The 25002-nt window shown below is 44.0% G+C and overlaps 1 protein-coding gene across 3 annotated transcripts in view; it reads left to right on the top strand.

The window, feature by feature from the left end:
* Positions 1-25002, top strand: part of SEMA5B (semaphorin 5B) — a 185624-nt gene that overhangs the window by 47062 nt on the left and 113560 nt on the right. For all 3 annotated transcript variants that reach the window (XM_085311013.1, XM_085311014.1, XM_085311016.1), the window contains exons 2-3: positions 3701-3906; positions 19717-19816. In XM_085311013.1, coding sequence (XP_085167139.1) covers positions 3753-3906; positions 19717-19816 — 254 coding nt within the window. In that variant the 5' untranslated portion in view covers positions 3701-3752. The remainder of the gene's footprint in view (positions 1-3700; positions 3907-19716; positions 19817-25002) is intronic.

The raw sequence follows: 25002 nt of genomic DNA, 5'->3' as shown, positions 1-25002 counted from the left end.
ATTGTGCCGGAGAAGCCCTCATCAGAGGGCCTGGGCACTGCGCAGAGGAGCAGAGGACCTGCTCGCAGGAGGGAGCGGGCAGATTAACTTGGATAGATAATCTTATTGGACATTTTTATCCTTTTTTTTTGTGTCTGCATTTTTTTGGGGGGGGAGGGGGGGAGACTAGCTAGGGTGGTAAAGATACATCAGGATGAGTGAATAAAGAATTGAAATGGTATGTCCTGTCTGGGATTTCAGTTTAACTGGGGATTTGAGCTCTTGTCTCTCATCTGTACTGAAGCCTTGACAGCTGATTTCTTGAGCCCTAAGCCATTTTGAGCAGAGAGATCCTAAGAGGAACACCTCTTTTTATAGCACTTAAACTGTGTCTAAATGGCTTAACACTAGGGCAAGTTCCAGCAGTGTGAACCCCAGCTAGTCTGCCCTGTGCAGGGTTTTAGCAGTGCAGCCAGGGCAGACTGGTCCTAAGCGCTGCTCAGATTCCAGCCCTCGTAGTGAAAATCTACAGCTGGGGCAAAACCAGAGGCTTGAGTTTGGCTATTAAAACATTTACACTTCACAGCTAGCTGCCAAACTCTTGCAGGCAATTAGTAGTTTGTTTTTGGTATACAACTGATCTGCTGCATGTGGTGCTTTTTCATATATGGACTATAGTTTTTTCCAGAAATAAAGTTGCAGCAACTAGGAGTAGCAATTACTTATTTAAAGCCTTTTTAAAATCRTTGAGAAGAAAGTGACCCAGGCAGCCTAGGAAGGGGCAGCCTGAAGAGGTAACCTTTTGCAGTGCTATCTGGTATCTGACTGTTGTTCACTGATGCTCTAGGGCTCTGATTTCTGTCACCCTTGATCAAGCTGGCATTATCCACTGTAGTCAGCGGGTATCAGTTCAGGGCTGTACGTGACATTGATTTTGTTTAATTTTTCGGCACATGAAAAGTCCACAGATTGGGTAGACTCAGAGGAAGGAAGCAGAGGAGATGATAGGGAAGGATACAAAGATTTTTTTTTATGTTGTTTCTTTTTCATCTTTGTCTTGTATATTATTTTCCATTTCACATTAATTTTGAAACCATGATTTTCATGCACGCTTTGGATTTCCCTGCAATGATAAACCCGAACTTTAATAAAGAGATTGGAACTTTACCCCAAATACAGGTTACAGCTTTCTAAGGAACACAGAAGTCTGTTGGGCTGTGGTAAAATCTCCCAGGGAAAGTGGCAGAAATCCAGCTACTTGGCACATTTTGCAACTAGTCCAGACAAAACAGTAGTAAATGTACAATAAGGAACACTGCTTTGGCAGAGAATGGGCTGTGGGACATTATGCGGCTTTCCTGTATGCAGCTTTTTATGGTTCCATGACCCTGATGAGTGTGAAGGTTAGATTTACTCTTCTGCTGATCCTAGACCCCATCAAGTCTTAGAGGAGCATTGGAGGCCTGCATGGGAAGCCCTACCATGTGTCGCTGAGGACCATCACCTGATTATTAGAGAATTTCATCCACCTGACTTGAGATCGTTGTTTGGATAATTAGTACAGGAGAATGGCTATATTAATTCCGATCAAAGGTCTCTCTAGCTTAGCACCTTATTTCCAGAATTAGCCAATTACAGATGCGTTGGGAGGAGGACAGCGTGCATACAAACGGCTGTCTCTTCCAGTTTCCAGCACGGTTATCTGGCARTGAAGAAGTCCTTTACATCTCTTGTGCATTTCCCGGCAGCAGCCATCTCCTGTCTAAGGAAAGCTTGTTTTTGTCTCTCCTGCAACCATAAATCCAAGAGCTAAGCAAAATGCATCTCTCCAGGGTTCACGTGTGCACTGTACTTAACTCCTGGATCTGTTATAAAAACAACTGTCAGGTAAACCAACGGCTGAAAACATAATCTGATGCTTTACTGTCAGTAATTTGCGTTATAATGTGACTTGTACATCTCTTGTCATCTGAGACGCCGTGGTACCGATTTATGTATGCCCAGCAGTATGCTTGCACTTAATGACTAAAGACCGTGCTGGCCTTAGCTCTGGATGATTTCATCTCTCTTACTTCGGTCACTCCCACTTTTTAATTCAGCTTGATATTTGCCACGTTTAAAAAAGAATCCTCCTTAGCGAAGTGCTGTAGAACCTGCTTGGGATAACTGGAGGGAGGTTTTATAAAGCCCTATGTGTTAGGGACTGGAAAAAATGTGAAAGGCTGTAATCTCTCATTTGCACTAGTTTGGAAAAAAAGACCTTAAATCCTAAATGCCACCTCACTGTTATTTTTCAGTCAACAGCATGTAGCAGCTGCTGAGAATTCACGGAATAGATGCACTGGCAGTTCATCTTTATACTAGTGTTTAAAATCCTGGAGAAATATAGATAAAGATGAAACACAGAATCTGTCTTTCAAGCCAGCTGTTTCCGGTAGCCCTGTGAGCAGTGCATGATTGCTCCTGTGATGCTTGAATAYCTTTGGAGACTTCTTCAGGCTCCGCAGGGTTGCGGTGTTGTCCCATGCGGAGCTTTGCTCCATGCCATTAGTCTGTCATTGCTTGTTGGTGCCTCAGGTTACCAGCTCCCAGGCTGGCCAGTACAGCTCACTGAGGCTGTCTTGGGGACTCCAAATAAAATACAGAGGTATCAGGCACTGAAGGAGTTGACTATTACACTGCCTTCGAGGGTCACTACACCTATAGGAATTGAAGATCTTGTTAGTATGTGAAGTTAATCAGAATCAACTTTATCACTAGATAAGACTTAAGTGCAGCAGGCTGTTTGAAAACACACTCTTGCAATAGCTGGACAAAGTTACAATAGGAAAATACAACGTGTGTGTCATTAAGATTAAATTTGGCAATGCAGATTTTCCTAAGCTGCAGCAACATCTTGGGGAGCTTGTGGCACTGGCTAATTAATCCTCCATGCCCTTCCACAGGCCTGGTAGGCCCTGSGAGTGCTTTTAGCTATATCTTTTCTGCTTCTTTTGTTAAGAATGGCTCCTGTAGAAAAGCCATGGCTTGCCCCTCTCCTAGCCTGAGAGGGAGGGAGTGCTGCTCCTCTTCAGCTGTGTCTTGCTTCTTGTGACTGGGAACTACAGCATCCCCCAGTAATGCAGGCAATTGACTCATTTCTCACCATTTCCCCTCCATTAAGCTCTTTTAATTTTTATTCTGCACCCTAATTAGCACTTTTSTGGCAACACCTTTAAATTGTTTTTTCTTGTTTCAAGACATTTAGAAAGGCAGTGCTAAAAYGTATAAATCTCCTATTACAACAGTTTTCATCACACGTGTTGTAGCAACATCTGGAGTTGCCCTACCCTTAGTAATCTCCTGAATGTAACACGACACACTGTGGAACTGAGGAGTAAGGTGTCTGCATTAGGGGACGTATTTACACCTGGAGTATTTGCAGATTTCTTGTTCTTTGTCAGTGCTGGGCATCGCGCTCCAGTTTCTGTATGAGGACAAACAGCCAGAAGTACACAAAGATCTTTAGGGAGCTGTGCACATCATTTCTTTTTGAAGTTAGCAGCCCAAATATGATTGTGAATTGGCTCATTTTTTTTAAAGTGTTCTTTGCAGAATRTTGTCATGTGTACTCAGCACAAGCGAGGTTGGAATGAAAGGGGAACCTCAACGCTGCTGAACCTGTGTTACACRCTTCGGATAAACGTTCATCTTTCTGAAAGTGGAATTGTTTTTATTTCAGGTATCCTCCCCGTGTCTACCTTGGAAGCTAGATCTGCAGCCGCCCTTCAGTCATGGTTGTTTCAAGATTAAAGGCTATTTCCCTGTCATTGCCAAGCCTTTTTCTTCTTGCTTTTCATCTCTCAGCATCACAGAATGTACCTGAATACTCTGAAGCTGAACATCAGCAATGTGTCAGGAAAGAACACCCCACAATTGCTTTTGAAGGTAAGAGCTTCTGTTCCTGTTTCAAGTTCCAGTAGGATGATCCATTTTGAAGTCCTTGGAGGTGGTGTTATGGATGAAGGTTTAGTGTGCGCTGTTTTCCTTAAGCCCRTGATTCACAAGCCAGTGCAAGTGGTCTGATGAATCGTATTCACTTTGAGGCCTTACAGCAATTTCACTATGCGGTTTCACAGGAGTTACTTAATTCAGTCAGTTTAGGGACTGATGGTCTAAAAATCTCCATTTCCAATTCTGGTAGAGGCTACCTGTAATCTTGTGCCATCCTGAAACTATGTCTCAGTTTCCTTTTCCCTAAATGGATTCTGTAATGCTTATGTACCTCACATGGCTGTYCAGATCCGGGTACTTAATGAGTGAAGAGCGATAAAGCATTTGGATATATCTGAATGCAAGAGAAACATCTGTTTTGTAATTGCAGTGTGTGGCTGCCTTTTTGTTTGTTGCTTTTTCTGTATGAACTTATCGGCTCTGCCAGTAATTTTTCTGTCTTTCATCTGGGCACTGAACTTAACAAGATTTTAAGAATGTAAAAGGGGGCCTTTGCCCTTCAGCGTCCTGCCATACTGYGCATAAAAACATGGGGAGTCCTTTTTCTGTTCATCTGCAACATGGGGTTTTCCATATTCTTATCCCTGTTGGATTGTCCATGGGTGTTTGTGTACCCCTAGGATGYTCTCTGTCTAATCTGTCCACTTACCCCCACGACACTTAGATCATGACAGGCATCAACATTATTTCTGAATTCACCCTGGTCAAGTATATTAAGCTCAGAATGCCAGTATCGTCAGTTGAGTYTCCTTGCTAAAAGTGATTTCCTCCTAAATGTTGAACTATTGATTTTGGTTCCCATTTAGGGCCTTGCAATGCATATCTAGTTACATTCTTTGCTAAAGAAATTGCCTTTGCTAAAGGCAATTAAATACCTTGCAATGTGTCTCAAGTTAGGTTCTTTGCTAAAGGCAATTAGGTAGGGGTTTTGTGACCTTTGAGATAGGGTTTCCAGGAAGAAAGCAGTCAAAGAGCTCTCTGCTGACCTTTCAGGGTTCTTCTAGAGGAGGAAACTATTGTCTCTTCATTTGGAAAGTGTAAGAGGTTTCTTGTCTGTTTTCCATTATCTATGCTTTAAAGGTTTAAGTGGATTAAAGTAAATTAGCAGAATCTTTAAGCCTACATAAGGTGGCACTGGCTCTAACCTTGTTCCAGTGGAATGGGTAAATAAACTTTGATTCTAATTGCTTAATAAGTCTGACCATCTGTTTAACTGGGGAGGGGTGAAAGGAGAAACCCTTGTGGTTAAAAACGTGTTGGAACTCAATTGGCTATTTAAATAGATAAATACAGTAGTGAGTATGTTATAGATAACAGAAAGGGGAAAATGTGTGTGCTCTTYGTACTAACCAAGAGACACTGAAATTTGAGTTTGCAGAGGACAGGTTTGTAGGATTGAAAGCTGAGACATATCATTCTGCAGGGAATTTTGGAGCCCTGAATCCTGATCCCGAGGAAGAGATGGGCATTTCTGGCGCTCAGTATGAGTCATATAGTGCTTCTCTGCAGAAGGGATGGCCGTGTRATTACAATCATAATCTGCCAGTTTGCTTTGTATTAATCAGGCATGGCAGATTCCCAGAAAAAAAGCAGTCTTTCYTCCCCTTTCAGTGTTCTTGCTCCCTTCCCTCCTTTAATGATAAAGGGAAAAAATGGTGAAAGTTAATTAGAACTTAACAATTACACAAAAGAAATAAAGAAGGAAATTGCAGTCATGTCAAGCAAATGTCTCAGATTATCACTTGCGTCTCTTAAACCCAAGTTAGATTCATGGTTATTGTTTRTTTTTGGCACTTGTTTCCTCATGATTGTTCAAGATACAGGTTGATCCTGTGCTGTCTGCTGTGAAGCCCAACTGGAAATGAAATCAAAGGCAYCTCGTTCCCACTCTTATAGAAGAGCCCTCACACCTCTGAAAACTCATCTGAGTACATAATTCTATTCACCTTAAGACTATAACYTGTTCTGACCCCAACACAAGCGGGTTCAGCCTGCCAGAGGAGACAAGCGGAGGAATCTGCATCTTACCTGCTCAGCTGGTGCTGAGTGTCGGTGCTCAGCAGTGAGGCTCGTGGGTCTCCTTGCGGGTCTCCAAACGCACTGGCTCGTGGATCACAACCCCCGCAGCGGCTCTGCGGATGCTCCCGCTGCCAGGGGAGAGGATTATATTACCCCAGCAAGTTTCAGTGGCTGGGCAGTAATAATAAATAAGACCTCAGACTGTTCAGTCATACAGGAGGCATTAATTTACTGCCAGATTAAACAGACTAACAAAACAATATACGTTACAAAGGGGTTGAATAGCTTCTTGTTCGCAACCTTGCTGGCCAGGCTTCCAGCCGCAAGACAAAGCGGATGCCTGAAACAGGTTTGGTGCTTCTTCAGTCTTCAGTTCCCACTTTGCTTGGGTTCAGCCTCTCTTTTTATTGTGCTTTTGCTTCCAGAGTGCAATATTTTTAATTTCCGGTTGGTTGGATTTTAATGTCATGGAAGAATCCAAGTGAAGCTSATTTCTGTCAACCATTTAGCCTTTTTTCTGAAAGATTCTGTATCCCATCTATACTAGTGAAGGGCCAGACTGAGTTGACATCACTTTGTATTGCTATGGGAGGGGTAAGAAAGAGGGAGAATAAAATATATGACCTGCTCGTGCAAGCTACATGTGAAAAAGATGTAMGTTTAACTCTTTTCAGACCTGCAGAAATGACTGTTTCCTTACAGAGTCCTCCAGCCACCTAGAGAAAAAGCTCTCAAAAAGTCAAGGGACCTCAGATGTGCTTATTTCATATGTTCAAGCTCAAAGCTTGTGCTGCCAGGAGAGATTCCCAGAGTGCTGGGAATGGGCTGCGAGCTGGATGGTTTGTCCTAGCAGACTCCGCAGAGCTTGCAGGCGACAGGTTAGGAATTTGGGCTGGAAGCTCTGTCCGGCRTGTTTGTGCAGCACCGAACACAGCGGTGCCCCAGGCTCCCTGGGGCTGAGAAGTGCAGCTCATAGTATGCCTCCCCAACAGTAATAAGGTACCCGATTCTGGCATCTGATAATTGGATTGTTCTACTCTGTGCATATAGAAACTCCAGTTAAAGTTTGATTTCTCTTGTTAGATCCATAGGAAAATGATCTTTTAATTCCAAAGAGCCTGTTTCTGCTGCCTTCTTACCTGTTTGACTGTGRGTGGGTAGCTACATTTAGGATCTTGCATGCTTGTTTGTTTTTCAGTGAGTTAGGAAATTGGTGAAACAAGTCAGGTATATTCTTAGTGCAGCCTTTTTTATTTATACCTGCATGCACAGGTGCGTACAAGTCCCCTTGCATTAAGCAATGTGTCACTGCAGCACAGCTCCTGCTTGGAAATTCGCATACGGGCCACTTTGGTAAGCCAAACACCTGAGAAACGTCTCTGATTCCTGTCACTCCTGCTCATGTGCTAGCTTGCTTGTTTTTTCTACATCYATCTTGTAAGCAATAGATCAGTCCCAGCATTTGCAACTGGGCTCTGCCCTTGCCACGCTGCTGTGTTTCTCCAGCAGTAGCCTTCACTGTAGGCAGCTGTTTCTGAGATGCGAAGCAGCTTAGTGACTCATTAAAGACGTCTGGAGTGCCCTTTGCAACACGTCCCTCGGGAGCAGCCACAAGCGTCTTCTGCCATAGCAAGGCTATGTAAGATTTGGTTTTCTTCACGAGCCAGAGCCATKACTGACATGTGCGTGTATGTCTGTCATGGGTGGAGTGGGGAGTGTTTGGTTTGAGCTTGTTTACCAAGGAAGCGCTTGGAAGTTTGCAAACTCATCTGCATTATATGAATCGCTTGGATATTCACGACTTAGCTGGAAATGAGCTGTAGACAGGTTTTCACTTGCAATTTCTACAATTATTTATTTCTCATTAGTTCTATCCATTGCATTGTTATGCTTAGGAAAAAGTATGGTAGACTCCCCGGCTCCTTCTGTGTTCTGTCTGCCGGTGCGTTCTCCCCGGGGTCATGGCTGTTAGCGTGAGCTGCAAGAATATCGTTTGTGCTCCTCTGCTTTAATATTTGCAGCCTTTCTTTGTCCTCAGAAGCACCTCAGCTGGTCTCATGCTGAAGAAGTAGGCTTGGCTAAATAGCTTACATCCCRGATCTTCGCAGGACTGCGTATCGCAGCTTTGCAGACTGTCTCGTAAGTGCTAGCGTGAGTTCTGGGCATGCAGCATGCGACCCACTGCCTGCTGCTCCATCTCTCCTAAATGCAGACAGGGTGCTCTGTCTGCTTAGGTGTTTTAAATGAATTAGTTCAAGAGGGTTTAAATCTGGGATTTTTCTTCAGACTATCTGTAATTATTACCTCCTACAAGATGAATGTGATTCAGATTGCTTGAATGTGGCTTGCTATATATTTTCTCAATATTTTTTTCTTTAAACAACATTTTATTGAAACCTGGCCAGCTTTGAACACTGAGCTCTGTGGGGAGCAGTTAAGTGTTTGCTTGTTGTGATGAAAGCAAAAGCTGTTTTAACTTTGTGGGCTGAAGGATCATGGGGTATGATTTGTTTCTTTTGAACGTTTCTGACATTTTAGCAAACACCCCCACTACTGCTGAGTTGGTCACTAATACRTTATTCCCTTTACTGTACATTGATGGAAAAAAAGCACATTAGCATCCATCAACTCCAAAATCCAGCTAGGAAAGTCCCTTAGGAAATTTTGATAAAGATTTATACTTTTCTTGAGCTAGTGAGATTTTGACAATCCAACCAAAACTTTAGTTAACAAAGGATGAAGGTTGTGGGGTGAAGCCTGAGAAATACATCTAGCTAAACATCAAAGGGAAGGCTAATACATTATGGGAGAAATTTCTTCTAGCTCGTAGCTTTGCTGCCTTTGAATCTCAATACAGGGAGCCAAAACATTAACTAATGATGGAGTGTTAACTGGTAACTAATGGTGTCCTGTGCATAAGATTGGGGTATACTACAGAATATTTGACCTTCAATACAGTTCAGTAAAGATTTTGTTTCCATTAAGTGAGCCTTGGGCAATTTTCTTTTTAATCTTGAAAAATGAGACTTTGGCAAATGAAGCTGATATTTTCTTCCTTAGGGTTGATTTAGAATTTGTTTGAAAATTGTGACTAATAAAGCCATAAATACACAGCAGTTAGGAAAGTAATTTGCTCTCAGGCAAACTTTTGAAAATTACACCCAGCAGCTCTCAATCTCTTTTTCATTTCATAATGATAATTATAACAATAATGATGCTAGTCCTTTGACACTTCCCCATTAATGGTGTCCAAGATGTTTCACAAATAAACACAATGAGATTTGATTGAAAAAATGATGCAGTGTGCTGTTCCTTGGGGCCTCCACAAGAAAAGAGATCTTGGAAGAGTTCCCTTCATTCACAAAGTGCTTTACACAGTGGGAATCCCTCACACTCGGGACAAAAAAGGAAGATTTTACAGTGAAGCTTCAGGAGGCRAAGTGGTGGAGTAACTCAGATGGTGCAGTGGGGGGAGGTGATGCTTTAAAGAGATATGAGGGCTCCAGWGAAGGAGCATCCTCTGACCATGAGCAGCGGTGAAGAGACGAGGGGAGGTGTCCTCAGCAGAGGGGCTGAGTGAGCATGGTGTTGTGGTGTGGAGGAACAGATATGCAGAAGTTCACCAAGGTAGGATGTATGGACCAAGGCCATGCAACACTCTGGTCAACAGCAGAGTAGCTTCCACGTATTTTCAGCAGTACCGCTGGTGTAACAGCAAGGACGCCAACAAGCAGTAGTCCTGTTCTGTGGCGTAGGTCAAATGGCTGGGTCTAGGGAGCAGAAGTGGATTGCTGCTTTTTGAGTTGCAGGGAGCACCTCGGTGAAAGGAAACTGGATGGAAAGCAAAACAAAGTGCTTTTCTTCTTCTTCTGTAGTTCAGTGCAAACGAAAACACGCCTTATGGAGACCTCATTCTCAGTTTTGAGGTTTACTTAACATTATTCCCTAACTGAGTAAGTTTGTGAGCCAGTGGCATGGCAGACATCATTTATTTAGGACATTTACTTGTGATGAGTATTAATATATCACATTCTCCTAAAACCTTCCATCCAAGGATGTCATTATGCTTTGATAAAATTCAGTTTAGTACTAGCACTCTCTTAAGAATATTCTTGTTTAACCCTGCTGGGTTCACCCTGTAAGGTAATGAATACTATAGCCCCAGCTCAGTCAGGCACTAAAATACGTACTTACCTTGAAGTCTATGGGATTGTGTACTTGAAACCATTATTTGCTTATGTGCTTAGCTAGGTCACAGTCAAAGTACTCAGTACAGAACAGATCAAGTCCCTAAATGGAAATTSTAACATACAATTTTGTTCCTAGAGAGTTTTGCTACCACTGGTCCAGCTGGCCAACTTGTTTCTCTAACATAGCTAAAGCAAGTGCTTAAGAGGTCCAACATGTTCCTGGGCTCTATATAGGATTAACTGGATAAAAGTCTGTGGTCTGCAATATACAGTAGAGTGGATTAGAGGTTTTTATGATCATTTCTAGCTTTGGGATGTGCAGATAAAATCCTTAACAAACTCTTTAGGCTTTGGCTTTAAAAACTGTGACTTCATAAATCATCCGTTCCTTCCTTTTTACTAGCGCTGGGTGATCTGAAGAATGTTATTTAATGGAGAAGCTTCAGCTGCAAAATTCAGATTTGTATTTTATACACGAGGATTGCTCAGTGTTAGAGCACATTAATAAAAGACGTGGAGGTCACTGGTGAAATGTGGTCTTTGATAATCCCTTACTATTATTAGCTGGCTTCTGACTTAAGAACAACGATCCTTATGAGAAAAGGCTCATTTCAAAAGTCTTCCATTATTTTCCTCTTACGGTTACGGTTTCCCCTCATCACTGGTTCATTGATTCACTAGTGTAGCTGACTCACGGTTGAACCCTTTGTCTGCACAAGACCGGAGCCCGCACAGGCCTGGCTAGCTAAAAAGCACAGGTTGTGCATTGGACTTCAGCAGTCCCCAGTTCAGTTTCTGGTGAGCCAGCAAAGACCAACTTCTATTTCCAATGTTCATCAAAATGGGGGTACACCTGCCTCTGTGGCAGATCTAGGTACGTGCTGGTGAAACTCAAGAAGGTGGACTTGGCCACACCTACCCTGCCCTCTCTTGACTTCGGGAGTGCTTGCTAGTGGAAAAATGCACTGTGTCTGTTGGCACAAGTGGCTGGAGTAGAGGCACAGCTGAAAGGCTAGTGAAAAAAAATCTGCCTCCAGATGTGGGAGAGGTTGAATGATGTCAAGAGTGTTTTTTCCATCAGACTGCAATGGCTGTACGAGCCAAGATGCAGCTTGCTTTCCTGTCTGAAAAGAGGGATTATACTGATCAGACTGTCATAGGAAGCTGCAAGTGATGCATGAGCACTCACCTTATCTTTCTCAGCGAGGGAGATTGCGTGACAGCTGCAGGGCTTGTCTCAGTAAACACTGACTCGCAGTACCTAACTGCTCTGCAACATGCTTAAGAAAACCAGGAAGCTTTGGATGAGCTAAGAGTGGGGCTGTGTGGGATACTGGTGAGAATAATTTCACCAGGGGATGGTGGGGTGCAGGGCTACAGTGCCATGAGGCAGTGCAGTGCCAYGCAGGGATAGCAGGCGAGGTTTTTGAGGGGTTTTGATGAGGAGAGAAGGCAGTGTCAGGGCAGYGTTGGTAGCCAACTGAGGGAAGCTAGGTCTGTTCTTCCCTTGCAGTGTTGTGCCATGCAGACAAACACCCATGGCCCTGTCACAGAATGGTTGAGAACCTCTGGAGGTYGTCTAGTCCAATACCCCTACTCAAGCTGGGTCACCTAGAGCAAGTTGCCAAGGATTGTGTCTGGATGGCTTTTGAATATCTCCAAGGAAAGTCCACAAGCTCTCTGGGCAACCTGTTCCAGCGCTYAGTCCCCTTCACAGTAAAGAAGTTTTTCCTGATATTCAGATGGATCTCAGCCATGCAGATGGATGTGCTCCTGACTTGTGGTTTTACATCTGTATATCATGCACTATCAACATTGTGACTGTGTTTCTTCTTGCTCTGCAACTATTTGTGCCTCATTTGCAGTGATCAGCCATGTCCAGCTGCTGTACTGTGACTGAAGTTTGTGGCCTTGTGGGACTTGGAGCAACAGGAGCCAAGCTGAGGGTGCAACAGCCTCTCTCTTCTTTCCCAGTCACCCAGCCTGAGGCCTGGGCATGCACAGAGTTGATGTCTCTTGCTGTCTAGCTGTCCCCTGGYACAGGAGTAGGTCTCCATTGAACTGCTGCTTGTCCTTCACCATGGGCAAATAGGTGAGAGGAACCCAGGTGAAACAGAATGGGCCAAGAGTGGGCTCCTGTATAGAGCAGAAATGCTGGAGAAATGGGAGTGCCATGCACAGTCCTTCAATCTCCTTCCTTGGGGAGCCCCCAGGAGAGCATAACAGCACATGAGAGCAAGCACTAGCTCATAGTTATTATCTGATGTTTTCTTTATTTGAGTTTGAATCCCTGAGTTTTTGCTGACAGACAAATGTGTTTTGCCAGCTGCTCAGTGTTAATAAAAAACCAGACAAACAAGCAGTCATAATTGTACTTTCACAAAAAATAGGTTTGGACTAAGTTCTTTTTTTCTCTATATTGAAACAATTTAGCAACACTTGTTTTGAAGAAATGGTTAAAATTTAGGAAACAAAGATTTGAGATGCTCYGTATGTTTTAACAACAGTACCTGCTGTACATCACAGCTTTCAAGTGCTTTACAGATAATTAGGCCTTGATACCCTGGCTGGTGTCAGTAAGCCCATTTAACAGTTGGAAGAGCTGAGGCAGTAAAGGGTTTCTTGATTTGTCCAAGACAAAGAGGGCTCCAGTGTTGGGCCCTTGGAGCCATGCTTACGTCACCAGGTGCCATTTCTCTCTTGTGATGGAAGAAGCTCAGCAAGGTCAGTTTAAGAAGGAGCTGCACATAGTGAACCCCAAGGCACAAAATCATCTAGATATGATAAAACTTTAAATGGTAACGTCACGTTACTATTACACTGTGAAGGTTCATGGTGATTCTTCAGCTCTTCTTTTCCCTTGAGGGTGGTAAGGAGCAGAGCCTTTTTTTTCAGACTTCTTCCTTTTCTTGGCAGCTGAGACTTGGTGCTGTTCTCTCTTTCAGGATACCAAGAGAGAAAAAGTCTTACCCTTATACTATTGTTTCCTACCTACCTATTCTTGKACATTAGCGACTTTATTGCCTCTTGGCTCTCGTTGAAGGGGAATGGCTCACTGCAAGCAGCTGTCCCAGAGATGCTTATGCCACTGGTGGGAGCTCGTTGTTTCTCCCATCTTTGAAGGAATGTTATAGTTGGCTGAGCCTGGAAGAATTGATTAAGTGGGCAGGAAATGAGGTAGAAACATGGGTGGAAGGTAAAGACTGTTAGAAAAAAGAAGTGTGAGTGGGCGAGGAGGTGAATGTGGGGTCAGAAGGGTAAATTGAGAGAAACCATGAAAATGAGACATCTGGAAGAACATTTCAAGTTAGATTTGGATATAGAGAGGAGTAAGAGGAAAACTGCTGGTTGTGACATAGGGTAGGGTTGGTCTATTTTGTAGAAAAGATTAGTCTGCCAGCAGCTTTTTGAATCCTCATAATTGTGAGTGGAGATTGGAGATTTAGGAAGGCAATGAAGCTAGAAATTGCAGCAGTTGGTATGAGGACATATTTAATGTACAATTAAAGATTTCAACAGATCAGATTAAAGAAAGAGAGAATACCAGTAATGAAGTGGAGGTGGTGATGGGAAGACAAGACAGGAGGGTGATATGCAAGTGTGGGAGGATTTTTGGGGTAAAGCCAACTTGAGATTTCTGGCCTCATGAGTAAAGTTGAGCTCTGAGTGCTGACACACTGTTTGCTCAGCTCTGCCAGCACAGCAAAGGATTTCTCCTTCCCCTGAGAATTTTGCTGAATTGTGGGGTGGTTTTGTGTTGTGGAGGCTACTTTTACATCTCAGTATGAGGTAGGAGTGAAACTCATTTTCAAAAGACTATTGCACTAACCTGTGGCATGACCTAAAACAGAGCTAGAATTTAAAATGAGACTAATATTAAAATATGATTCATTGTCAATCTAATAAAGATAGCGCTGTAACTTTTATGCATCTTTGGAAGTGTCCACATCGAGGCAAGGAGACTGTAAAGCAGAAGACTGGGCTGATGAGATAGCAAAATTGTGAGTTGTGATCTTTGCTGGTTGTTATAGTGCTGCTGGGAGTTGTTCTGCAATGATAAATATATGCTGAGTTTGAGAAGACATGTGGTAGCATGGAGAGTCCTAAGCTTTCTGATCTGCTGGTTACAACCTTGCTTGCTTTGTCCTGCACGGTGTCTGATCACTGACCTCTGCAGAATGGAGACTCTGGCCTCGATCTTAGCAGGCAACTGCCTGCTTCGTGAAAAATACTCTGAATATTGAAGGTAATTGAGACAGAGAGTGGTGTGAGTTTGCAGATCTTGACAAGTGAATAGATGATAGCTCAAATTCTGAAAATGGGATGTTTCAATTGTGTTTCCCCAAAGAGAGGCTGAGTCACAGAGTTGTAAAAAAAGCAACATTTTGTTACAAAGTGATTTACATCTGTTGGTCATTGGTGAGATCACTGAAAATCCTCTAGGCTGAGGGGATGGTCTGAAAAAGACCTAAGTGGTTAAGTACCTGCAAACTGGAGTACCAGCTGGTCACTAAACTTGTTTTGCCCTCRGCCAGGCTGAAGCAAGCCAAAGGCTTGATGAGAGAACTTTTCGCGGTTGCAGAGGTCARGGCTGTAAGCTGGACCTCTGCATGAGTGCTGAAATTTTCACACACACAAAGTAAACGTACCAGTACACTGAGAGCTTTTAAGAGGGCATCTTGAGGCAGTAAGAAAAGCATTCAATGTGTGATCAAGTTAATGCTCCACAAAAGTAAATCTGAATATCTGCAGAACAAGTATTTATTAATGCCCATTGAGTCTGGCAGGCCACCAGTGCTGTATGTGTGTTTTGCTTTATTACACAAGCCTTTATTGTTGAATCAGTTTATTTTACAGGGGTTTTACATAAAATAAGTCTTTGGTATGAAGGAAGTTTCTGGTTTGCTTTGTATTTTCTGGAATGGGGTCCCTYGGTCTTACTTCTAGTTTATCTTTCTCTATGCTTGAAGCTTTTCTGTGCAATCCTCCCCTTCCCAGCAGGGGACTCACGTTTCTAGAATGCGTCCTACGTTCAATACGAGTTACAGCTTGACTACACCTGGCTCTACTCACAAGGAGCTGTTCCAAAGTAACTCCACGTCTGGGCAGTCTTAACGTGACTACCCAGCCACTCAAAAGTATGAACAGGGCACATACTTGATGCCTGAATTACCTTTCAACTAGCTAGATCCAGTATAGATCACGATTTTGCAGTTGGTGGTGTGGTACGCACGTTGGGAAGCAAGCTCTGCTCGAAGCACAGAAGAAATACTTAGACATGTAATTCAAGCTGAGGTTTTTGCTCGTGCAGCTTCACTGCTATTCACATCAAAGCTACCACAGATAGACACATGGGTGGTTTGTATATGTGGATGTGCYCTTGTTTTGCATGAAGAGCCCTTGCTGCTGTTTAGTTTAGCTTCTTTTGTTCCAGACTAGGAGAGTTCACGCTGTGAATTATTCCAGAAGAGACATTCCTGAATAACACGGTGGTTAGCCATGCTCCGTGCTCATAGAAATGGCTTTGCAGTTTCAAAGCATGGGCATTTAACCACTCTATTCTTGCGTGATGTGTGGCTGGATGCACAAAGCTGCTATAGGCTGCTGGTGATGGGAGCTGCAATTGGGCACCAGTGAGATGAAGCAGTAAATGTGCTGTCCTTCAGGCAGGGGAGTCTCAACTCAGTGCTCACATACTTCCTTCCTTCAAAGCACTTGGGATAAAGGCGAGGTGGGGAACAGCTGGTTCTGAGGACAGAGAGGCTCAAGTATTACCAGGTTGACTGTGTCTTTAGAAGCTGATCCAAAACCCATCAAGCTCAGTGGAAAACTGCCAGCGGTTTGAAGAGCCTCTGGATCAGGCCCTTAAACCCMGCTCCTGCAGTCTGGCACGCAGTGCTTTGTGCAGCTGACTAATCCTCGTCCCTGTCCTGCACTCTCAGGAAACTGATGCAGAGCAGCGTACCTGCAGGCTGCAGGGACCACCCTCCAAAATGGCAGAGGGCCTTTTTTCACCTTGTCTTATGCATGCATAAAAGTGTGAGCACAGCTGTGTCTGCAGACTTACATTTCCTGCACAGCTCTGTGCTCTTTGCAGCTGGATACCTGAATCACCTTGAGCTTGGAGGGACTCGCAGAGCTTTAGCGGCTCTGAATCATATGGCTGGTGCCGGACGGGGTTGGAAACTATTAAACTTTTGTTTGTTGGTCCTAATGTGGAGGAAGTGAGAGCATGGATCTTTAACCCCCTGGAAATGATTAGAGATGAGAAACACAAAGGAGGCCTTGATGAGCATTTCACCCTTAAGCCATTTGGTTCCTAGCTTTCCAGCTCCTGCTGCCGACATGCAAAGCTGGGGCCTTAGTTTTTAATTTTTCATAGTGTTTTTAAACAGATACTTTTGCAAATGTAAACATGCCCCAGTACTGAAGGTTTCCAGCCAAATTAAAGAGCACTGGAAAAATCAGCCTTCTGAGAAAGGTCAAATACAAGCAAACTCTGGAGTTCATTGGGTCCATATGTGTAAACTTGAGCTAATATAGGATAGGCCCAGGGCAGCACTTACCTAGCAGAACTGAGCTTGTTTTAAAATGAAAGTTTGGACCCGTCCTTAGGGATGCTGTGGTCAGAGCAGTAGATCTGAACGTGTTAGATGAAAAAAGACCCATGTCCTGTCTCTTTCTTGATTTCCATTCCACTTTATCCCTTTCCTCTAACAGGAAGAAAGAAGGTTAGGAAGGAAAATGTGCCATTTGGCATTAATTCTGACAACTCACAGTCAGACATTCTTAGCTGAGACCATGCTGGGTTTAATAATCTCCAACTACATGCCTATAAAAGCTTAATTTTGCTATGAGGATGCATGCCTTGCAGCCTTTAATTTAATAACCGGGAAGGGTTTCTTTATAAGTTGTACCACCTGCAGTAGTAATAGAAATCAAGACACTGCCTCTTATTTCATGGGTTTGATTGACATTTAAGCCAACATAGAAAGATTCAAGCCACCTACTGCCTTTAATTTTTTTTTAATTATTTTTACTGTAATTTGTCAGAGCTTGCCATTAAAAGGAAGAACTGATGAGTGTACCTTTCTGAAGTGAGGTGATTTTGCTTAGAGCAGCAGATGAGGAGATATTCTTCCTGCTACTGCACTCTGATAGTGGGTTAGTTGGTAGGAAAAAGTTGGTGGGAGAGGAGGTAAAATGACAAGAGAAATTATGGCCTAAAAGCAGGATCTTTAAAAGGTATCATCATTATATAGCAATCCCCTAATSCCACCCCCGTCAGCCAACACACATGCCAGGAGATCTGCAGCACGTCAGCTGGCTAACCTGCCTGAAAGGTGTTATTGTTGCTGGTTCTGCTGCTTGGCTCAGAAATGTCTCTGCAGCTAAAAAGCTACAGGAAAAGAAGACAGAGCCCCATTAGTTCGGAAAATGCCAGGGGTGAGACTGCAGTACCTCCCTGGTGCTAGTACATCATTAAGGGTCCCAGAGGAGCGTAGGAGGTGGAGATGTTTGAAGGTTAGACTGGCTGAGCTATTCCTTAACTCATGCCTTTTCCTTGAAGAGCAGAGGAGGTACACGTGTTGTATGTGGTTATGTTGTGTGACAGGAATGTGAGAAGGGCTGGAAAGCTCCAGCTCCCAGCGACACAGTTTTTGGATTGAGGGGGTGGGGGCCTTGTTGTCAGAGGCACCTTGACAGTGTTGAGTCAGGCAGAACRCAGGACCAGGCCTGACGGTCAGCCCCACGGCACGGGGGGTCGGGAGTGGTTGTGCCATGCCRTGGCATCCAGAGCAGAGACAGAAGCTCCGTGGCAAGGTTCTGCCTTGGGAAGAAAGGCAGACAAGCAGAAAACGGAGAGGTTGGACTGAAGGGACTTTAATAGGTGTTTTCTCAAGGTTTTGATAACTCGGGAGCTTGATTAGATTTCACYTGCCCCTGGAAGGAGAAGGGACTTGAGAGTGCCCCCAAAATATCCTACATCAAGGGTTTTAAACCCTTGCACATGTGTAATCCTACAAAGTATGCCAAGATGCCAAAGGCCTGTAAACAACGAGATGCCGTGTCAGCATTGTCGTCTCACCCTGTGGAAAGGGGAACTAATGCCCAGACCAAAATGTTCAAATTTGACTGTCTTCAGTGAGAAGTCTCAATTTATCACTGGGCACATAAAATGACAAGAGGATATGCTTTCTCAGAGCTCTTTCGAAMTGGTTTGAACATAGCTGCATCATTCTTGTTATGAGTCACCAGGTCATTGCCCTCTGTATTGGCATCCTGTTGGCATGAGGCCAGAAGAACATACCCTTCATGTTCAAAGCTTTGAGCCTCTCAGATCTTCAGCATCCATCTCTAGAAAGAGGCAGTGTTATTTGTCCATAGGTCACAGAGGGATTTCAGATATACTGATTTGGTCTCATTTGTGCCTTGCTGCCTCAGATGTCTGGCATTATCCATGTATTTAACAGCCAGAGTACTTAAAAGTTGGAACAAATTCCCAAGAGAAGTCCTCCCAGCAAAACTGGATGGCTTTCTGAAAGGTATACATTAATCAAGCCCCAGTTATTTCATGCAGTAAAAGTGTAATGTGAGAGGGTGACATTTTGTGATATGTGATACACACAAGGTCGAAGTTGGTAACTATACTGAAATCTGGAGTTCTGTGTATGCCCTAGCATCAGACCTAAGAGTACCCTAGAAGCAGTGTTTTAGTTCTCCTTTATTTAAAACAGGTGTATTTTTATTACATCCGGACTGTCCTGCTGTAGATCTCTCAATAGATGCTGTGTTAATAGATAAAGCTTCTGTAAGAAGAGCTTTGTCTCCCTGAGTGTGGCTTAGACAAATCTATATTGCTCTGCGTTAACCCCTGTGACTCAGTTTGAGCAAGTGTCTAGGCTGGCAGATCCAAGCAGGTTGGCAGAACCGGTTTCAAGCCTCTGAAATCTCTTAGGTACTACAGTGCTGTGGTAGGCACCCTCGTCTGGGTTAAGGAAGGCTTTAGTTGAGGGGGATCCCAAACGCCAAGTAAAGTGAAACCCAGAACAGGATTAAACGTAGAAGAGAAGGTAAAACCTGTCTTTGGAGCAGTCAGGTCTTACGTGCAGGTCGCTTCTACTGTAACCAAGTTTTCAGTCAGTTGGTGCCACTTTCTCTTTTTGGAGGGCAAAAGTTTGCTTAGCATAGAAGGCAAGGCTGCAGAGGTGTTACAGGAGGAGCCTAATCCCCTTGCGCTGCTTAACCCTAGCTCCCCAGTTTAGCAGAAGCAAAAGCAAGCTGCCGTTGTCTCTGGATCCAATGCTGACGCTCCATCTTGGATGTGAAAATAACTGCTGAGACAGCTCTGCGTTTATKTGCAATTTTTGCACATCGTGCAGAGGATGAGAATAAATAGTAACCCTTTAAATAGATTATTAATTACCCTTCCCCTGACAGATAACTCTGTAGGAAATGCATTAGTGGATGTCTGGGTGAACTCACTGCTTCTAGAGCAGCTTTATTGTTTTCTGCTTTTTCATTGTCGTTGCAGATCTGAAGCCCTGGGTGTCGAATTTCACCTATCCAGGTGTGCGTGACTTTTCTCAGCTTGCACTGGATGCCAACAGGAACCAGCTCATTGTGGGAGCAAGGTAAAGATAATCTTTTAATTAGACCAGCGTTGCTGCTCAAGGCCTTTACCTTCATGTTCTGGCTTCAGAGGAGAGTGTGTTTCCAGCTTATGTGGCCAGTCTCCCTCTCAAAGAGAAAGCTCTGATTTATGTAGAGGGCTTTAGAATAATTGCAAAGAAGAGAAAATTACTAGATTCTTTTTTTTAAAAAAGGATGCAATCAAAATGACTGGTTAATGAAGCAGAATGCTGGCATCTCCCTCAGTAGCATGAATGTTAGGAGAGTTATAGTAAATAATTCTGCACCATCACTCTGCCAGCACAGAATTTGGCTTTATGGTTTATTTACCACGGACAGACTTTCCGTCTGTACCAGGTTCACCTACACACCTTTTAAAAAGTGTAGTGAGACTGTGGTGGTGTAAGAGGTTGGCTTCTTCTCTCTTCCTTTAGAATTCACTCCTAAACCTGTTTGCTTCGTCCTGCTGAYGAAGCCAGATCCTCACCTAATGCATTTTGCTGCAACTTTGTTGTTCTGGCCCACTGTATATAATTAGCATCTATTTTCCTGTATTTTTAAACATTATTTTTATTTAGAATGCCGTAAGAGAAGGTTAGAAACACAAACACAGTATGAGCAGAGGCAACTTCTAAGAAATTTAGAGCTGCATTTGTTACTGGGAAAAGAACTGTGGTTCAGTGAAATAATATGTGTCAGGAGTGGTTGAATCATGGGCCCCAGCAGCAACAATTTTTTATTGCATAATAAACAGATAAGACAACCCAAAAGGAAAAGACTAAGCATAGTCCAACAAATCAGCCACCAATGGCAGTTTAAGTATAACATTTAGAATTAGATAACACTGTGGCAGCAGTCTGCGCTATTAATGAAAATGGAGGAAGAGACGGCTTGCTTTCTAGTTTATTCAGCCTTAGAGAACGGGGAGGTGAGAAGCAGAGCTGGAGGAACCCCTGCTATGAACAGGAGAAGACAGKGAGATGTGTCGTGGAAGGGGAGTTTCTGACTCCAAAGAGACAACTGAAGTAGGATTTAATATGCATTTTCTGCATGCRTATGTGCGGTGAATAATAAAACTTACCATCACACAACTGTTTGTATTAGAGACCCTCCTGCTTTTCCTGCAGCAACATTTTACTTTTTTCAAGCCGCAGCTTTACCTGCGCGAGAATCTTTAACCAGTGATTATTAATATTTACAGCTTCAGAGCGGCATCGCTTTGGGGACAGCGCTGATCAGTGCCTTCTGCTAGGCTTTGTGCAAAGGCGGGCCTGTTCCTCGGGGGGGTTACGGTTTGCAGCTGCGCGGCAGGTTCCCCCCGCGTAGACACCGCCAGCCTGGCCGGGAGACGAAACGCTCCGAGAGCGCCGCGCGGCTCTGCCCAGCCACTTTGGATGCGGTAAAAGGAGACGTGATCTCCCAGAGTGGCCTGTCGAGGTGGACGCAGCCTTGGCGTGGCGGAGGAGGGGAGCGCCGAGCCTTCCCCTCCCCGCCGCCTGTTTTCTGCCCCGCATGTCATCCAGGGAGAGGTGCCCGGAGAGGAGGCGGCGGGCGGGGAGCAGCCCGCGGTCCGTGGGGCCCTCAGGTGCACGCGCCCCGCGCTGTGCTGGGCTGCACGCCTGGAGATGCCACAGGAACGGGAACGGGAAGTAGAGCTTTTTCTGTTCCCTCCTTCCCTGATAAATCCACACCTTGTTCTGGGCTATTTTTAGGGGGGATTTTTGAGTCATTARCTGCTCGCGCACCATCTGCTTGAATTTGCAAATGAAACAATACCTCAAAGAGATGGGAGCTGTCTTCTCCCCATCTCTGCAGGGTGTAATTTATGAAACCTACATTTAAATGTTAACTACGTTTAAATGTGGGCCTGCAGATCGTATTAGTAGTAACACCAGCTATTCTGGGCTCGTGGCAGGAGTTTGGGATCGGGGTGGAGTTTGTCAGTGCTCCCACTTCTCAGTTTCCTGGTTAACATCCCTCTCTTAGGTGCTCCTGTTATAAATTCKTTCAGACTAGCTCTTTCTGTTTAAAAGCGGTGTGATCTTGCCGCAGCATCTCTCTAGCTTAGCTCGCCCTGTGTTTCTTCTGTCTCAAAGCTTCGTAGCAAATGCTTCCCAGAAGGAAAGAAAACCCCGGGGCTCACAAGAGTTTTTGGTTTCAGGAACCGGACACGGCGTGACTGAAACTAGAAGAGGTATTGAGGGCACGCTGCGCGGAAAGGGAGCTGCAATAACACCAGCCTCAGATTTTTAAGCTTTATCCTTATCTGAGAGCCTTCCTCAACTGGCTGGTGCTGCCTGAGCGTGAACCGGAGGAGTCTGATACCTCCACTGTACCAAACACCTGCCCAGTCAAAATCMCAGAAACAAAAGAATTAGTTTCGAAAGCCCACCATGGTTTCTAAGCAACATATTTACTTGTCACATCATTTGCAAAATCCAAACATTTGCAAGTAAGGATATGAATAGTTTAGGACATTGTAAATCTCACACTGCCCATGCGGTAAACCACATTTTCTTAAGTATAAAAACACACATTTCAGAAATCGATAACCTTCATTTTGACTCATAGTTTGCATGCTTTGTTTTTGTTTTAAATGTAGTGTTAGTATTTTAATGTACTGTTTTTCTTCTGTGAATGAGTGATTGTTTTGAAACATTTGCTGTTTTTTTCAGCTCTTGAGCGCATGTGAATACTATTTGAGCTTAATTTAATGGGAGGAAAAACAATTTTCTAGATGTCATTGTTACTGAGAAAAAAACTTGAAAATATGATCTGCACAAAACTCAAGATACATAAATCTCCCGGTGCATTAAAAAAAATGATTTTGGGAACTCAATTCTGGATTTTTGCATGCTTCTATCAGCAATGCTACTTTGTCCAACTGTCCTGCTTTTTTTTTTTTTTTTTTTTTTCCAAAATGGTCTTCTTTTCTTCAAAAATAAGCCTTGAATTTTTCAGACCTGAGAAAACTTCCAAGACGAAGCCAATAAAGGAGCTGAAATGGAAACTGATTGCAACCTTGACTGTGTAGGAACTGCCATCTCTCTCTAATAGCATGATCTTGGAATACTTATTGTCTTTACTTTCAATCTTTTTCCCATTATTAGATTTCAGATTTAACTCTGCTATATGACATTCTTAGTGAACAGTTTGCTTTTATTAACTGTGGGTCTCTTTGCACTACCTAAACATCTGAAATCAAAGAGCAATAGTGAGGAAATAGGTGATAGTTTCTTGCAGATTAGTGTCATATAATGAGCAATAGTTTTGAATTATAGACACATATTGTATATTTGCTGCCACAGTGAAGAGCCACAGATGAGATGATCCTTGTACCAGAAGAAAGACGAGGCAGCCCAGGACACTGCTCTTTGATTAGTTATACACCTGGGGAATGGATTGGGAAGAAGAACAGCTTAAGTGAGCTGCTGTAAAATAAATGGTTTAACAAGGGAGACAAGCTGAATTTCCTAACTTGATGGGCAAGCGAAAGACACTTGCGTTAAAAAGAGGCRACTTAAAAGATGTGACTATTTGAATAGACAGTAGCTGCTTGCCATAGCTCAAGGGCAGCTCTAGACCCCATTGGTAGCTGTCTAGAGCAGCAGACTGCTGGGGCAGCCAGACGGCCATGGGCCCAGCCCAGGGAGGATGTKTGGGGTGCTCTTGCTGCAGGGGGACGCAGGAGGTCACAGGAGGACTGGAGGAAGCTATGCTGTCATTCCTGTGGGATCTTCCAGCTCGACTCTCCAAGGTTCTCCTTGGGGCTCTTTGTCCCCTCTTCTCCTCTTATCCCCTGCCCAGGCTATAGCAGAAGCCACCTGGCCTTCTCTTGCTTCCTGGGGCAGTGATTTCACCTGCACATCTGCAAATCAGTGCACTGCTCTCTGAGCTACCCCATGCACAGGGTGCCCAAAGCTTGGGAAGACAGGTTTTGTGGAGGAGATGAACTGCCTAGTTGTGACGTTCCCAACCCTGCACCTCGGACTTACTCCTCAAGGCTATCTTGTTACTCTCTGGGCAGAGACGGGGCCAAGGAAGAAATTTTGATACAAAAGGCCTTGCTTGGAGTCAAGCCAAAAAACATGCTTCACAAGAGATTCCTGGCGAGGAGAACATAAAAGGTTTAAATGAGGACGGTTGAGACACCATGTGATGATCTGGCACAACAGCAAGCTGAAGGGAAACAGATTGGACGGCAGGAGGATGGTACCCAAACAAATGGCTGCGCAGAAAGTGCATGGGAAACCCTAAGGGAAACATTTGACTTCTCCCAGAAGGACGCTGTGGGGGTGTTAGCTTGGGGCAGTAGCCTGCTGGGGCTGTGGATTTGAGAGGCCTGGCTAAGAGCGTTGGCCATTCGCAGCAAGGGGACATGTCTCTGTAGAAAAGCAACCAGAAAGCGTCATGACCAGAAGTATTCATTGTCCTGCTTGCTGTGAGGGCTGTCAGCTCCATCAGGAGCTAGGATGGTGTTGTTTCTCATGGCTTGTAACAAATGGACTGCACCAAGAGAGCCTGGAGGTAGAGGGTGGTGGGCAGATTCGGCATTAAGGGACTTGCAAAGAGCAAGTAAAGTGCATATCATTCTGTGGCTGCCAGCTTCTGCTGCAAACTGTTGAATGTAAAGTGATAAAGCTGCTGGTGATGCAAGTTTGGATGCTTTGATGAGTGATTTTCGTCCCTGATTTAGAGCTGTACTGAGTGTATCTCTTAATATCAAGTAGCTAGGCACTGAAGAGAGGAGTTAGGGTTAATTTGGGGAGAAATGCTTTACAAACTTACAATGCTTATTATAGATCAGCCAAAAGCTTTGCTTCTAACTGTGGGATGGAGGGCTGTGAGTGTGAAAAACAGTATTGGGAGGGTCACTTTTGGCTTTGAACAGGACAACTTTGTGATAAATTGGGAGCACAACAACCTGGGTACACCCTTCGTGGCTGGCCTTGCTCCAGAACATATGAGCAATAAAACAACTCTGTATCAYGTAGGCTTAAGAGCCAAAGACTAAATGGAAGAAGTGATGTCCCAAAAGAGTTACTTCAAGCTGCAGCTTGCAGAAATATGGGAGATTGTAAATATAGCCTAGGATCCTCAACCAGCAGGACTAAGTTTATTGAAACTCTCTAGTGTATGATAGATTAGTCTGTCAGACACCAGGTTTTGTGCAGATTTCTGGCTGAAC

Source organism: Rhea americana, unplaced genomic scaffold, assembly GCF_003343005.1.
Source record: "Rhea americana isolate MKP2758 unplaced genomic scaffold, rheAme1 scaffold_33, whole genome shotgun sequence".
Lineage (NCBI taxonomy): Eukaryota > Metazoa > Chordata > Aves > Rheiformes > Rheidae > Rhea > Rhea americana.
The sequence above is the reverse complement of the archived record's forward strand: the minus strand, read 5'-3'. Positions and strand labels throughout refer to the sequence as shown.